Below are 16,060 nucleotides of genomic sequence, written 5' to 3' on the forward strand. Positions count from 1 at the left end.
AGTGGATTTAATTTCTTACCTGCTAACTATACGCTGAAAAAAGAATCATTAATTACAGGAAAACTAATAATTCCCAAATTCTAAAATTATATTCCCAAATCCTCCCAATCGATTCCCAAATGAATGGAAATAGTTTGAGTGAAAAATAACAATTTTATCTGCTAAGTATACGGAGCTCCCAAACGCTGGATACATTTCCCATCATGCATTGCAGGATTAGAATACCTGTCTTTTATTTTATCTTAGTTTATGGTTTTGACAGTCAGTTGTGTTTATAACTTTTTTTACATTTTTTTTTTGTTGCGAAAATCAAATTTTATGAATTGTAAGAAGAAAGTTAATTACAAAATTAACAAAATTAAACTAAGTTGAATAGTTTTTTTGGAATAAAAGTGTGTTCGATATATAAAAATGGATAATCCGTTATCATTATACTGTCGACTTTGTGCAGAAATTAAATCAAATACCGATTTAATTAATACAGTTAATGATGATTTAGATTTAAAGTGTAAAATATACGATCTATTAGCAATAGAAACATCGAATGATATTGATTTACCAAAATCAATATGTAGTGAATGTTTTAATAAAATAGTTTTATGCTCAGAATTTAAAGAGCAATCACAGAAAGCACAGACTAAATTGCGTGAAATTGTTATACTTAATAATAAAGTTAAAATTGAATTAAGTGCTATCGAAGAAAATATTGAACAGGAAGATAATAATTATAATGATTCCCGTGATGATCCTTTATCGGCTGACGAAAATCCAAATTCTATTGGTGATGATCCAAAAGAAGGTACCGTTAATTTTTATACCCTTTCTATTTGATCGTGTCGAATATCTTACCGAGAGTGCATTTTTTGTAGTAAACAATTCACACGTTTTTCTATGAGGATCCCAAGGAACATTCATCCAACTAAACCTAGTCGTAAGGGGGCATAGGGTTCCATTAGGGGGCCCTATTTATGTAGGCCAGATTTTTTTTTGAAATACCTATTTTGGCTTAAAATTGTCATTTAGTAAGTATTTTTGGTCGCCAAATACGAATTCTATGTCAGATTATATAAATTCTGTCACATATTCCAAAAAAATCGTGCCATTTTTGAATCTAAATACCACAATTCTTATTTTATATCATAAAATTAATAATTTCGTTGTTGAATTATGAAATTTATTTTATTACAGACATTACAATTGTTAAAAATGAAATAAAAATTGAAGATGCTGAAATAAATGTAAGTAAAACATGTATAGTCTAATAAAAACTAAATATAGTTAATTGTTGAAATACCATGCATAGTCAGTGTTGATTTCTTTATCACATTACACATGCAAACATGTGACACATACATAACTGATAATCAAGTATAGTACATATTATAAAATTTCCGCCTAATTGGCGCCCTCACGGGTAAACAGTGATGTTTACGAAAAAATGTTTCAGGCAAAAGTTGTTTAATTTTTGATAAGGAACATTTTTTACATTTAAACTTTTGTTCTATCTCTAACAGTTTACAAGATGGGTCCTACGGACCCAAGACCCAATTGACCTATGGTGCTCATTTACGAACTTGACCTCACTTTTTACGTCCTGAGTACGCTGTAAAAATTTCAGCTCGATATCTTTCGATATCTTTTTTCGTTTTTGAGTTATCGTGTCCACAGACGGACGGACGGACAACCAGAAATGGACTAATTAGGTGATTTGGTGAACACCTATGACAAATTTTTTTTCCTAGCATCATTACTTTTAAGCGTTACAAACTTGGGACTAAACTTAATATACCATGTATATTTCATATATACATGGTATAATAAAATTTCAAACATGCATTAATTTTTTCTCTATTATAATGATATTCTATTTTGTTTTATAAGACTAATAATATTTTTATTTAGAATTTTGTTACTTTTTTTTTTAGAATAAACAATGCAAGTCATCTAAAGATAATCGTAGTGACGAAGTAAAGAAACTACAACAACGTTGGAGTCATGATGGTAACTATAATAAATCTCTTTTATCACAAACAATCATTTTAGAAAAATTACCAAGAATTATATCTGTAAGCAGCAAGAAATATTTTGAGTATGTCCAACTGAAATTAAGATCCTTAATAAATTTTCTGGAGTAGTTTAAATGTAACCACCCTGATAAAAAAGTCCGATTGAATTTCGATTCAAATTGCCAATTCATTCCGATTGATTTCTAATTCAACCCAATAGATCCCAATGTGAAATTTTCAATTCGATCCCATTCATGAATTGCAGCCAATTAGAAATTTCCGATTAGTTCTATTGGATTGAATCGGAATTAAATCGGAATGAATTGGAAATTTTTTTCCAATTAAACCCGATTCATTTCAATTAAATTTCGATTAAAAATTCTAATTGGTTTCAATTGGAATAAAGAAGAATGAATCGAAACTTTTTTTACAATTGAATCCAATTCATTCCGATTGGTTGAATTGGAAATTTCCGATTTATGAATCGAATTTTTTTATCAGGGCAAATACAGTTCAAAATCCGTTCAAAAGGTAGACCTTGTTTATCTAAAAAAATTTAATTGTTTTTTGTAGTTTATAAATATTATGGCGACTGGCAATGTAATGATTGTGATGAAATCATAAAATCATCAAAACATTTTCGTGAACATTGTGCCGCAGCTCATAACAAATTACCTGTATACGTGTGCAAAATATGCTCAAGAGTTTATCAGGATGAAAAATTTAGTGCATTTTATAAACATATTTTTAAACATTTCAAGTATCAACATCGGTATGTATTTAAAAAAAACTACCGACAAATGCGATTTATTCCTTGTAAACCGATTTTTGAAAACTTAGCTTTCCAAAGATCTCAATCAAGTCGGTTCGATCGTTTAGGGGCTACGATGTCACTGAAAAACACAAAGACGCAGAGATAAACACTTTAAACTTATAACACCCCTTTTTTTTAGTTCGGGGGGTTAAAAATGAAAATACCAAAACCGATGAACGTCAGAATCATCAAAGCCACATAGAAACTCACATACATTCTTTTTTCACAATATGGCATCTGGTGATCGCTATATTGAATTTTTATTGCAATTATTTTTAAGACAAATCGATTGACGTTAGAATTATCAAAATCGATCGACGCGTTTGCCTTGTTCAGTCGGGTAAAAATAACCGATCTACTGAAAAAATCCAGAAAATGAGTTTAGACTTTTTAAAAAGTTTTTACAACCTAATAAATAAAAATTTCAAAGATGCATTAATTAATTTATTAATTTTTCCTTGATTACCATGTTATTTAATTTAATTTTATTGTGCTAATATTTGATGAAAAACTCTTTGATATAGACCAGAAGATATGCGTAATAAACAAGGACGAAAGCATTCATCGAAAGTAAAGAAAGAACATAAATGTACTGAATGTGGAAAATTATTCGAGAAACCGATATATTTACAAAGACATTCAAAAGTACATGAACCAAAAGATTTATTTACATGTACAACATGTAACAAACAATACCAGACAATAGGGGCATTAAAGTATCACGAGGCTAAGCATACAGGTAACCTTATATATTATTAGCTTACCTAGCAAGTTTCCTATCCTATCCTATCCTTAACAGGTAATCTTATATATTACTAGCTTGATAGCGGGCGGATACGCTTCACTGGTAAGGTTAGGTTGGAGTGGCTGTCCTGGGGTGGGACACACTTAGACCATAGAGTCCGTTTTGTTTAAATTTCAAAATGATGTTCATACATCTGCTCCATCCATAATCATTATTTTGAACCATAAATTAAAGATTTCTGTAAAAATTTAAAAATTTTTAAAATGTTTTTTTATAAATTATAGCTCATGTGTTATTCTGATATATGAGCTATATTGATGTACAATTTCGTTCAAATCAAAGCGTAACAAACAAACAAACAAACATACTTACTTTCACATTTATAATATATGGGGATAGGGATAGGGATTATAATTTTTTTTATGTCCTATCCTTATCTTCCTTATTATTTTATCAAAATCCATGATTCACTCCTCTTTTTCAATGTTCTGAATGTATTTTATTTTCCTTTTAAATATTTAGTTTAATATTGTACTAATCTCTAATCTCTGTTAAAAAAGCCTTTTTTAATTATGATTTTCACTTTTCTAGAGGAGCGAGTTTTAGTATACTGTGAACAATGTGGTAAAAGTTTGACAACGAAATCGAGTTTAGTGTGTCACATGAAAACAGTACATACAGAAGAAAGGCCTTACCGTTGTGAACAATGTCCAAAACGGTGCGTGTATTATAAACTTTCACTGCATAGTTGAATAAATCTACCGGATTTTGATAATAAATTCGATAAAGATTCTTTTATTGTAAAAAGTACCGAAAAGGAGTTTTTTTTTTGCGACCTTCTGCACGCGGTTTTATCTTCTCATTGTTTTCTTTGGTGACATAACAGTAAAATAACGTTAAATCTTAAGGAAATCGTTGTAATCTGACATTTCCAACTTTTTCTGATAAAGAAATGAAGAAATCATAAAAAAGGGTTGTAAATTTTAGAGAATTCTCCGCTTGGAAGAGATCCCGGTGGAGAAGCTGTAGGCTTTCTGTATGGCGTCTAGTCTCGACAAAATTCTTCTCCGGGTGTCCGGGTGACAGGACGTTCTCAAAGAGGGCACAAAGGACTCTTGGTCTCGATACTAGGGACCCACTTGCGGTACCACTCTTTTATTTATAATATTAATAACAAAATAATATTATTATCAAAATTCGCCAGATTTATCCTTTGTAGAATTGGATAAGGTATGCTCGAATGTAGGACGAGTTTTGCACTTAAAATCCTGCTAGCCTCGTTGCTGTTGCATAAACCGTATTTTTATGAGCATAACATTTAAATATAGACTTTTTCTTTCCTTTCCTTTAAAATGAGTACCTTATTAATATTCAATCTAGGGCCGTTTCAAACCAATGCTGACCTTATTTTCTTATCAAGGCGAATAAAAAAAGAAAATATTTGCGTTTTCGAGTAGAATAAAATTGGACAAAATTTTTTTACTAAAATTTTAATAACTTAGGATTTATGACCTATAAACAATTAATTTGTTTATAAGAAATTTCCCCTCATTCTAAGCGATGTGCAAGCTGAAAATTCGGATTCAGCCGGTCAAAATACGTCGAAATACACTTGTTGGTCGGTAGAACTTGTAAATGCATACAAAACATACTTATCGTCTACACCATGGAGGTTATAAAAAAGGAGAACGATCGCTATAGAAAATATTGTCCCCGAAATATGGACAAAATAAGTGAGGCGCTGCGATCGCTAAGTTGTCTCATTAAAAGCGGGCTGTTGTGCGCTAATTTCCAATGATCTATCAACGTTTAATATACGTGTATATAATATCATTCAATTTGAAGGATACTATCTTCGTAAATACTACTTACCGACTGGTGGCTGAAATATGAACTATAAATTCTACAAATTTATACAGGGACAGCTGGGCTAATACTTTAGCACGTAGCGATCGTTCTCCTTCTTTATAACCTCCATGGTCTACACTATAAACTAATAAGCAATATGGCGGTGACTGAGTACCGTGCGTGAGAGTAAAAGAATGTCCCCATCCTATTCCTTGTCTAAGATGCATAAGAGCAAGAGCATACTTTGTCTAGTTGTATAATGAGTTTTGTAACGCTTAAAAATAACGATGCTAGAAAAAAAATTTTGTCCTAGGTGTTCATAAAATCACCTAATTAGTCCATTTCCGGTTGTCCGTCCGTCTGTGGACACGATAACTCAAAAACGAAAAAAGTTATGGAGCTGAAATTTTTACAGCGTACTCAGGACGTAAAAAGTAAGGTCAAGTTCGTAAATGAGCATCATAGGTCAATTGGGTCCTGTAAATCGTTGTGTCATCTTGTAAACCGTTAGAGATAGAACAAAAGTTTAAATGTTAAAAATGTTCCTTATCAAAAATTAAACAACTTTTGTTTGAAACATTTTTTCGTAAGCATCACTGTTTACCCGTGAGGGCGCCAATTAGGCGGAAATTTTATAATATGTACTATACTTGATTATCAGTTATGTATGTGTCACATGTTTGAATGGGTAATGTGATAAAGAAATCAACACTGACTATGCATGGTATTTCAACAATTAACTCAGTCAATTGTTTGTTTTCACTTGTTCTTTTTTGTTTTAGATTTAAAAATATACCTACTTTGCATAATCATTTAAAGACACATATTGGATTGAGATTTAAATGTAATAATTGTGATAAACTATTTTCAAGTAAATCGTCATTAAAACGACATTCATCCACACATTCTGGTCTTTTACCATTCGAATGTAGTTTTTGTAATAAACGATTTAGAATTGCAGAATCTTTAAAGGTTTGTTTGTTTAAAAATGTTTTTTTTTTTAATTCTAAAAATCTTTTTGAAAATGAAGGGTATTATCGTTAGTCAAAAATAAATGATGAAATTTGAAAAAAGTTAAAATTTATGTAAAAATATATTTAAATATTCTGATTTCTGAGTCATAAAAGCACATTTTTCTTTTAAAATATTAAAATTAAAAATCGTAATTTTTAAACTTTATATCACGTGACCTAAAACGCGGGTAAGCCTTGCTGTGATGTCATAGCGGTATGAGTCATAGACCATTAGTTAGTTCAGTGTAGACAGTTGGGTATAATATATATACATAGATAATCAATATTTATATTTATTATAATCAGATGTCTATGAATATATCTGTCAAACTTATTTGTGTTATTTCGTATAGTGATACCCATATTACGTCATCAAATTCGATGCCCGCGTTTTTGACAGTTTAAAAAAGGTTTAAAATTTAATTTAAGTTTTTGGCAAGAAAGCGTGTGTATTTTTCCGAAATAAATTTTTGGTGGCTTTTTATTAGCAAAATCAACATTTTGAAGTACTTTTTCAAAAATAGTGGAATACCCTATTTTCAATCGAATTATGAATGAATATTATGTGGAAACGAAAATTATGAATTTAAAACGTTCTCCTTCATAAAGTGCTTTCAGAACATAGGGTTCCGAATATCTAATTATTGATATCGTTTTTATACCATGTATATATGAAATATATCAAGGTATACTAAGTTTAGTCCTAAGTTTGTAACAAAGAGCTTAAAAATATTGATGCTACGAACAAAATTTTGTGTTGTCTGTCTGTCTGTCAAGAGATATCAAGTTGAAATTTTTAAAGCATGCTTAGGACTTGAAAAGTGAGGCCAAGTTCGTAAATGAGCAACATAGGTCAATTGGGCCATCTTGTAAACCGTTAGAGATAGAACAAAAGTTTAAATATAAAAAACGTTCCTTATTAAAAAAAATAACAACTTTTGTTTGAAACATTTTTTCGTAAACATCACTGTTTTACTCGTGAGAGCGCAAATTTGACGCAAATTAAATAGTATGTATTATATGGGAATATCAGTTATGTGCGTGTGTGACATGTATGTATGTGTAATCATACCTGTTTATACATGGTATTTCAACAATTAACTTAGTTAATTGTTTGTTTTCACTTGTTCTAGATACATGTTCGACAGCATACAGGTGAAAGACCTTTTTCATGTGAAAAATGTAATCATCATTTTTCAAATTTAGCAAATTATATCAAACATATGAGAGGAAAACACGGTGTACTTAGTGTGGCTAAAGATCCTGTTTATTGTAATCCCAAGTATGTAAAAACTATCACGGAGAGTCAACAACCAATTACGGAAAAATAATTATTAATTAATTAGTCTTAATCAAATTAATAATAATTCCAATAGACCTTTTTCATGAAAAATAGAAATGATTTTGATTAATTTTTCATGAAAAAGGTCTATTGAATTATTAATTTGATAAATAATTCAGTTTTAAATTATATAACACAGGTCTGTAAAAAAAAATTTTTTGTCAGCTGCATGAGATATTTTTACTAAATTTGCAAATTCAAAAACATAAAATTGGTAAAAGCACTCGTTTATTAAAAATTATACAGTAGTCTGCAAGCATCCCATCTTCCTTGGTAACGTCTGTCGATATCGCGGACATCCTGGTGAAACCGCTCCCCCTGTTCTTCACTGTAAGCTCCCAGGTTATCAGGGTAATATTCTATGTGGGAGTGCAAAAAATGATCCTTCAGGCTTATCTTGTAGCCTTTAACTTCGTGTGCTGCTAGTTGAACAATGGTTTTGTAGTCAGGATCCTTAGTATTTCCCAAAAACTTTTGCACTACATCCTTGAACGATACCCAAGCTTATTTTTCTTTCTCATTGATACTTTCCACAAAGAGGGTGTCGGTTAAAAGCTTTTTGATGTCGGGGCCAGTGAAAACTCCCTCTTTCAAATTTGCTTCTGACAGCTTCGGGAATTTTGTACATAGATATTTAAAACAGTCTCCATCCTTTTGCAGTGATTTTACAAATTGTTTCATCAACCCCAATTTGATATGGAGATGTGGCAACAAAATTTTTTCTGGCGGCACCAAAGTAGTATTGATAACATTTTTCTCCCCAGGTTTTAAAGTTTCTCGGGGTGGCCAATCACTTTTAGTCCAGTGTTGTTTTCTGGCTCTACTATCCCATAAGCATAAGAAGCTTGCGTATTTAGTAAAGCCTGCCTGCTGACCCAAAAGCATCGTGAGTATTTTGAAATCCCCACAAACCATCCCTTGATGGTCCTGATGTTTGATTCTTTCCAAGGTAATGGTCAAATGGTTACAGTTAGTTCTCTTCCATATGCACAGAATAACCGCACTGGAAGCGAAGCTAATTTATTTTTATTGTGCAATAATACTACTTTAAGACTAGTTTATGTTGTTACTAATATCTATGAAAACCTTTGTGATAGAATGTTTTGAATAGTTTTCCTGTTTTTGGGAGGTCAAAATCTATAAATAGATTAGATTTCTCTACAATACTGTGATCTAATAACGTTAACCACAACAATACAAGTGATAATTTAATATAAAATATATTAAAACTTCATCGAATAAATTAAATAATCAAATACAAAAGTTACAGGAAAACTAATATTTCCCAAATTCTAAAATTATATTCCCAAATCCTCCCAAACGATTCCTAAATAAATCGATTACAAATTCTTATAAAATTTTATCTATAAACCATGTAAATTGTACAAAAATATCGTATACGCAAGACACATTACAAGTTATTTTTAGATTTCTGAAGTAAAAATTTTAAAATTTGGTAACAGGAGAATATGTTATACAAGCGATGTTACAGTAATATACATATTCTTGTATGTCTATTGTAATATAATAAAGACACACCTCCTATTATAAGAAAGTATAATAAAAGGTGTGTCTTTATAAAGCATTTCTATTGGTCGAAACTACAAAAAACATGGCTGCTATAATATAAAATTATAAGTGAGTAACTACCAATCTGACGGCATTATAACCAAGCATTACCAACCTAAGATAAAGAAATGTATTTTAATCATATTCTCCTGATACAAATTGTTATTAAATTTATCTATAAAACCATGAAAATTGTACAAAAATATCATATAGGCAAGACACGTTACAAGTTTTCTGTTTCTGAAATAAAAATTTTAAAATTTGGTATTAGGAGAATATGATAAAATGGTGATATATAACTGTATAAAAATGTAGAATCATAATAAGCCACTTTTATACTAAGAAGAAAGTGAAGTATGTGCATATATATTATTATTATACCATGTATACATAGTATATTAAGTATATGAAATATACATAGTATATTAAGTTTAGTCCCAAGTTTGTAACGCTTAAAAATAATGATGCTAGGAAAAAAATTTGGTCATAGGTGTTCATAAAATCACCTAATTAGTCCATTTCCGGTTGCCCATCCGTCCGTCCGTCTGTGGACACGATAACTCAAAAACGAAAGAAGATATCGAGCTGAAATTTTTACAGCGTACTCAGGACGTAAAATGTGAGGCAAGTTCGTAAATGAGCATCATAGGTCAATTGGGTCTTGGGTCCGTAGGTCCCATCTTGTAAACCGTTAGAGATAGAACAAAATTTTAAATGTAAAAAATGTTCCTTATCAAAAAATAAACAACTTTCACTTGAAACATTTTTTCGTAAACATCACTGTTTACCCGTGAGGGCGCCAATTAGGCGGAAATTTTATAATATGTACCATGAAGGTTATAAAGAAGGAGAACGATCGCAATAGAAAATATTGTCCCCAATATTTTGAAAAAATAAGTGAGGCGCTGGGATCGCTAAGTTGTATCATTAAATACGGGCTGTTGTGCGCTAATATACTACTTACCGATGACAGCGCGGCTGGTGGCTGAAAATGAACTATAAATTCTACAAATTTTCAGGGACAGGTGCGCTAATGCTTTAGTACATAGCGATCGTTCTCCTTCTTTATAACCTTCATGATATGTACTATACTTGATTATCAGTTATGTATGTGTCACATGTTTGTATGTGTAATGGGATAAAGAAATCAACACTGACTATGCATGGTATTTCAACAATTAACTCAGTCAATTGTTTGTTTTCACTTGTTATTATTAACTTTAAGTGATATAATTTTACTTATTTTGTATAAAAACTTAAGTAAGAAAAGAAGAATCTCTGTTAATTTGTTTTATGAATGTGTACAATATGATTTTTCATGAAAATTTAATACATTTTTTTTTTTTTTTTGGTTAGAAATAAAGAAAAATATATTTTAAATTTTGTTTTATTTTTTAAATTTTCTGTCGTATTTGTCTTTCAGAACAAAATTATCAATTAATTATTTAGTAAAGGTAAGTATTAAGTTAATTATATGGTTAATTAAAAGCTGGGTGGCTGAGTGGGTATAACACTTGCCTAAGGAACCAAGGTACTATAGTTTGTATCCTAGTGTGATTAACATTTTTACTTTTACATTTAACGAATTTTTCCTGATGTTAACCTGGAGTTAACAGTAAATTCCAGTCTTTTTATAGTTTTAATTATCTATATAACCCGCCCTCTTGCTGTAAATAACGTTAGCTATACATATGCCATAAATCACTCTTCTGTCAGAGGGTGGGAATTAAAATAAGATAAAATATACCTCGCAATTATCTAAAAAAAATTACTGAATTAAAACTTAACCGGGACAATGCTAGATACGAACCAAGTTCCTCTGAAACCGGAGGCGACTGAGCTACCCACTACCCCAGATTTGTCATATTATACTTATCAATAATGTAATTACATACATACCTTTTACTCACCTTTCTTTAATAAACTTCTTTTCTTAAACTTTATCTTTATTTTTCTTTTACTGACCTTTTTTGATGAAACTTATCCATTCTGCATTTCTTTTTACTCACCTTTTTTTCAATAAATTTAAATTGATTTGTAAAAAAATAAAACATATAATTTGATCAATAATTTATTAAAAATATTTATTATTATTATAAATAAATCAATAATTGATGATAGATTCCCAATCAATGTATTGTGTGTTGTATTTAATTATAAATTTTACATACACATACATACATAAATACATTTTTATAATAATAATTATTATTAATTTTAAATGTATAAAATTATGAATATTAATATTTAATTTATTTATTTATTTGCTGCATAGACCTTACAATCATAATATCACATTTCTGATGTGGATATTATATTATTACAAAATCCACAGCACAGACTAATTAATTCTAATTTTAGTTAATTAAAATTCTCACTAAAATTTACTATCAAATTATATTAGGTCTACGATCAATCGTAGTTTTTAGTGTGTCATTTCAGAAAGGCTGGAAATTTTATAGATGTTAGCCAGCACCATATTCTCAATCGTAGTAATCGCATATCTGTTTACATCAAGAATTAGGGGGGGGGGGGGGTAAGGGTCTGAAAATAGATTTTGATTTCATTAGTGGCAAAACTTTCCGAGTTCTAGACAATTGAGTCTAAAGTCTAAAAATCACAAAAAATCATCCTTCGCAATGTAGATGAGAGATTTATTCAATCCGATCCAATTGATTGAGGATTGACTAAATCCTCCCACCTACATTGCGGATGATACGATATTTAGACTTAATTCTCTCACATCGGTTTCATTTTTTTTTTTTTGGTGTATCTGACGATTAAAACACTTTCTGGAAATAGTTCAAACTTAATTGGGGCCAAAGTCTTTGCTAGCTGAAATGACTCACTAAAACTGCGGTTGACCGAAGGCCTATAAACATCTAAATTCAAATAATTTTCACTACTTTATTTTTATATACAACACAAAATAAATTTGTTTTTATTTGAGTCCTTAGACGAATATTAATCAATATTATTATGTATTTATTTCATACACAAAAATATTAATCGGAAAACTCTAAAGAAATCAAAGAATGCCATCAAAAACTTTATTAATATTTATATAATTAAACATAGACACACATGTCTAATTACACATACTGTATTTAAAAGATACCAAAAATGTTAGAAAACAAAAAGAAAACCGACTTCAAAAGAAAAACTTTTCTAAAACAAATTAATATGCACTAATTTAAGACTTTTATGGTTTTCTCATAGATACCGTTATCAGAACTCGGCCAAAATGAAATGGGACCACACGGGATGCACCAGCTTTCAAATAGACAAAGGATCATCAAAATCGGTTCACCCAGTCAAAAGTACTGAGGTAACAAACATAAAAAAAAAATACAGCCGAATTGATAACCTCCTTCGTTTTTGTTTGAAGTCGGTTAAAAACACGTTCAAAACAGATTTTATTTTTGAATAAATCTTTATTTAATTTTAAACGTTCAAAATCAACACAGTTTTCAAAAGTTTTTGGTAATTCTCTTCTGTGGCAATAAAATACAGCTGCTAGCTGGATTGATTGCAATTGGTTCATTTTTATAAATATTGATAAATAATTTGAATAATTTTATCATCAATATCGTCTTTTTTTCATACAATTGTCTGACGTTAGCGTTACAATACGATCTAAAGATTTTTATTAATGGTATTAAGTGCATTATATCGTATGATCCATGCTTTTTGAACACATTGTAACTAAATAATTAAGTTTTAAATCTATATTATTTATATTTTATACAACATTTATTTAGGCACACATGTGTTTTATTTATATACAGCTTTCTAGCTATCAAAGTGATATCAGTTATCACTGAAAAACTCTGAATTTATTTGTTTTATTCGAGAGAAGGACGGACAAAAATTCGTGTGAAATGGCTACGTCAATCTTTTTTAATAATTGTTAGAGATTAGCATCCTATCTGCCATCTTGCACCAATCTTGTAACCCCAATTAGGATGCAGATATAAATCCCTAATGTAGAAAAAATAGTTTAGAGTGACTGTCCTGGAATGGGACACACTTATACCAAAAGATTTGCTGTGATACCGAATAAGAATTGGCTTATCCTCGACCACTACTCTATGAACCATTTGGAGCGATTCAAGAACAGCAGGAGTGCTTTAAGGCCTGCGAACTTAAGACCAAAAAAAGGCTGGCTTAAGTAAGTCAATCTCCTCATGGCAGAGAAGATTAGACATTGTTTCTTCTTACTCTCCACTGTGACAGTTCCTGCAAAAATTGTGATATTCTGTCAGAGCCAGGAGTTCAGCGTGACATATTAGTATTGCGAAACATAGAAATTTGGAGCAAATTGTGTGATTAATCCATTGCTAATTATCTGCCCATGTGTCGCAATACAACCATGTCGAAAAAATCTCCTCGGAATTAATTCATTTTTGGGTGTTTATATGTTCTCCCTGATCGGGGTTACGAGATCAAATCTTGATGCAAATCAGTGGACATCTTTGACTATTTTAACAAATCTTGATGTAACCATTTTACACGGATTTCGCACCAGTATGTCCGGATCATAAATTAAAAAAAAAAAGAAAAAAAAACTTTAAATAAAAATGTGCCATTTTTAAAAACAATTAGAGATTAAATCAACCATTTAATGAGATCTTATTTAATTAATTTAATTATTAAATTAAAAAGTTTAAGATGTTTGAAATAAATAAAAAATAAACTTTGTTTGTATTTAGGAACTTTGAATCATATTGTGTTTAAGTTTTATTTATTAAAATCAATTAGAAATTTAAAAAAAGAATTTAACTAATTATGTGTGCGTCATTATATAGTATAAGAGCTAGTAACGTTACGAAAAAGTTGATTTCAAGACGGCTGGATTTTTGATATTTATTTTGTGGATATGTCTGACATCTGAGAGCGGCCGAAAAAAGTTGCGAAAATTGCTAAATTTAAAATCGTTTAATGACAATTTTTATCAACTTATTTTTCATGTCCTTTTAGCATAGAAATTACAATTGCCAGACGGATTTACCGTTGCTATCATCACGCCAGATACTATTCTAAAAATTCGAAATTCGATGGCTTTACTAGCGTGAATCTATCGTTAATTAACGAAACCATTCTCAGATGCAAGACGTAATTCATTACTTCCTATTTTTAATAAAGATAGAAACATCCGAAATTCCACCAACTTAAAATAAACTCTCGAAAACGTTGCCAGCTCTCGTACTACTACATTAAAAAACAATAAGTTTCCAAAATATAAAATAAACTATATGAGTAGCAGACACCGAGGCTGCTAAATTAAGGAAGAAGCACTTTTTATTTTGTGTTTAAGTAAATACTGTGAGACGCATTGATTTATGTACAAATTTTATTAAGTAAGTACTTCTTTTAAGTGAACTTTGATAGGAAGGTTTTTGTTACATTGCATGATTAGCTGCAGCGGATAAAAACGTTTTAAATTTTAAACTGCCATACTTGAATTAATCGTGCTTCTTAAGATGCCTTGGGAAGTTATGTGAACACGCTTTTTATCCGCTCTTAGATTCAATTCAATCACTTAAAATATTTTTTATTTTATTTACACTTTACAAATTTACGTATTTCAAAAAAGAAAATCGCCTACTTTTTTTGGTAACTTCTTTTTTTTTTTTCAACTTTAGATAAATTTTGTATTACATTTCATGTTTCGAGATTAAAATTACTATTCGAGAAATTATTAAAATCACATTAATATGAGATTGATTATACAGAATTGATTATTTTAATCGATAAATGGAAAAATCTTGTAGGGTAGCTAAAAAGTATCTGTTCGAGGTGATTTCGACTCTCGAGGGTGTTATAATAAAAAGGCAGGTTTTGAATTGCGCGTCATTTTTAGAATCATGATTTGATGTTACAAAAGAAATGTCTGTTCGTTTGTTAGTATACAGCTGAAGGTTAAGTAAAATGAAACGCTACAAAGAATTTTCATTGTTGAAAGTTTTGCAGCAACGAAATGCTCCAAGCCACTGTGAAAAAATTAATGAAAAAATCTGAGAAAACTGGGTCTGTAAATGCCGTAGAAACAGAAAAGTGCGTTCGCCTTGGACGCTCGACTGTTTTCTCAACCACTATGCATCGAATCTTAACAAAAAATTTGAAACTTCTTGCGTATAAAGTTCAATTAACTCAAGAACTGAAGACGGAATAAATCCACAACGATTAAAGCCTTAAAAGATGAAATTTTAACGCTGTATCAGTGAAATACCGCCAAATTTATGTGGAACAGTCCTTGAAAATTTCAAGAAAAGATCACGCTTGTGCCAGCATGACTGAGGCGGTCATTTTTAGTCCGTATATAACCTCAAGATGTGGTCTTCATAATTCAGTAAATGTTTCAAACTTAAGCCACAAATATAAATGGTTTTGAGTATTATTTAAAACTCAAAACCGGCTTTCTTATTGGAGAGCCTTTAGATGATCCTAAAGGTCAAGGTCAAATTCAAGCTGTTTTAAGGATGTTCATTATTGATTTCAACTTTTTTTGTATTCTAGCTAGTCTACAAAATTTTTCTCCCCTGTTCGTTTGAACTTACATAAAATATTTTGCCAATCATGGCACCCTTAGTATTTTACATTCAACTACTAATTGCGTTTGAGATATGATTTCAAAGTTTTAAACATAAATAAAATGAATTCAAAAAGAATCTAAAGATGTTGTTTTGATTTGTTTTTTAATCATAAAATAAAGACAATTAT

The 16,060-nt window shown here is 30.2% G+C and overlaps 1 protein-coding gene across 1 annotated transcript; it reads left to right on the top strand.

Annotated features, from left to right (window-relative positions):
* The first annotated feature begins 411 nt into the window (after positions 1–411).
* On the top strand, positions 412–7,792 carry LOC123298931 (zinc finger protein OZF-like). Its single transcript, XM_044881032.1, has 8 exons — positions 412–799; positions 1,189–1,238; positions 1,926–2,001; positions 2,580–2,778; positions 3,345–3,559; positions 4,157–4,283; positions 6,196–6,385; positions 7,560–7,792. The coding sequence occupies exons 1-8, from the start codon at positions 412–414 to the stop codon at positions 7,755–7,757; spliced, it is 1,443 nt and encodes a 480-aa protein (XP_044736967.1). The 3' UTR covers positions 7,758–7,792.
* The last annotated feature ends 8,268 nt before the right edge of the window (positions 7,793–16,060 follow it).

The sequence above is a fragment of the Chrysoperla carnea genome, chromosome 4 (assembly GCF_905475395.1).
Source record: "Chrysoperla carnea chromosome 4, inChrCarn1.1, whole genome shotgun sequence".
Classification (NCBI taxonomy): Eukaryota; Metazoa; Arthropoda; class Insecta; order Neuroptera; family Chrysopidae; genus Chrysoperla; species Chrysoperla carnea.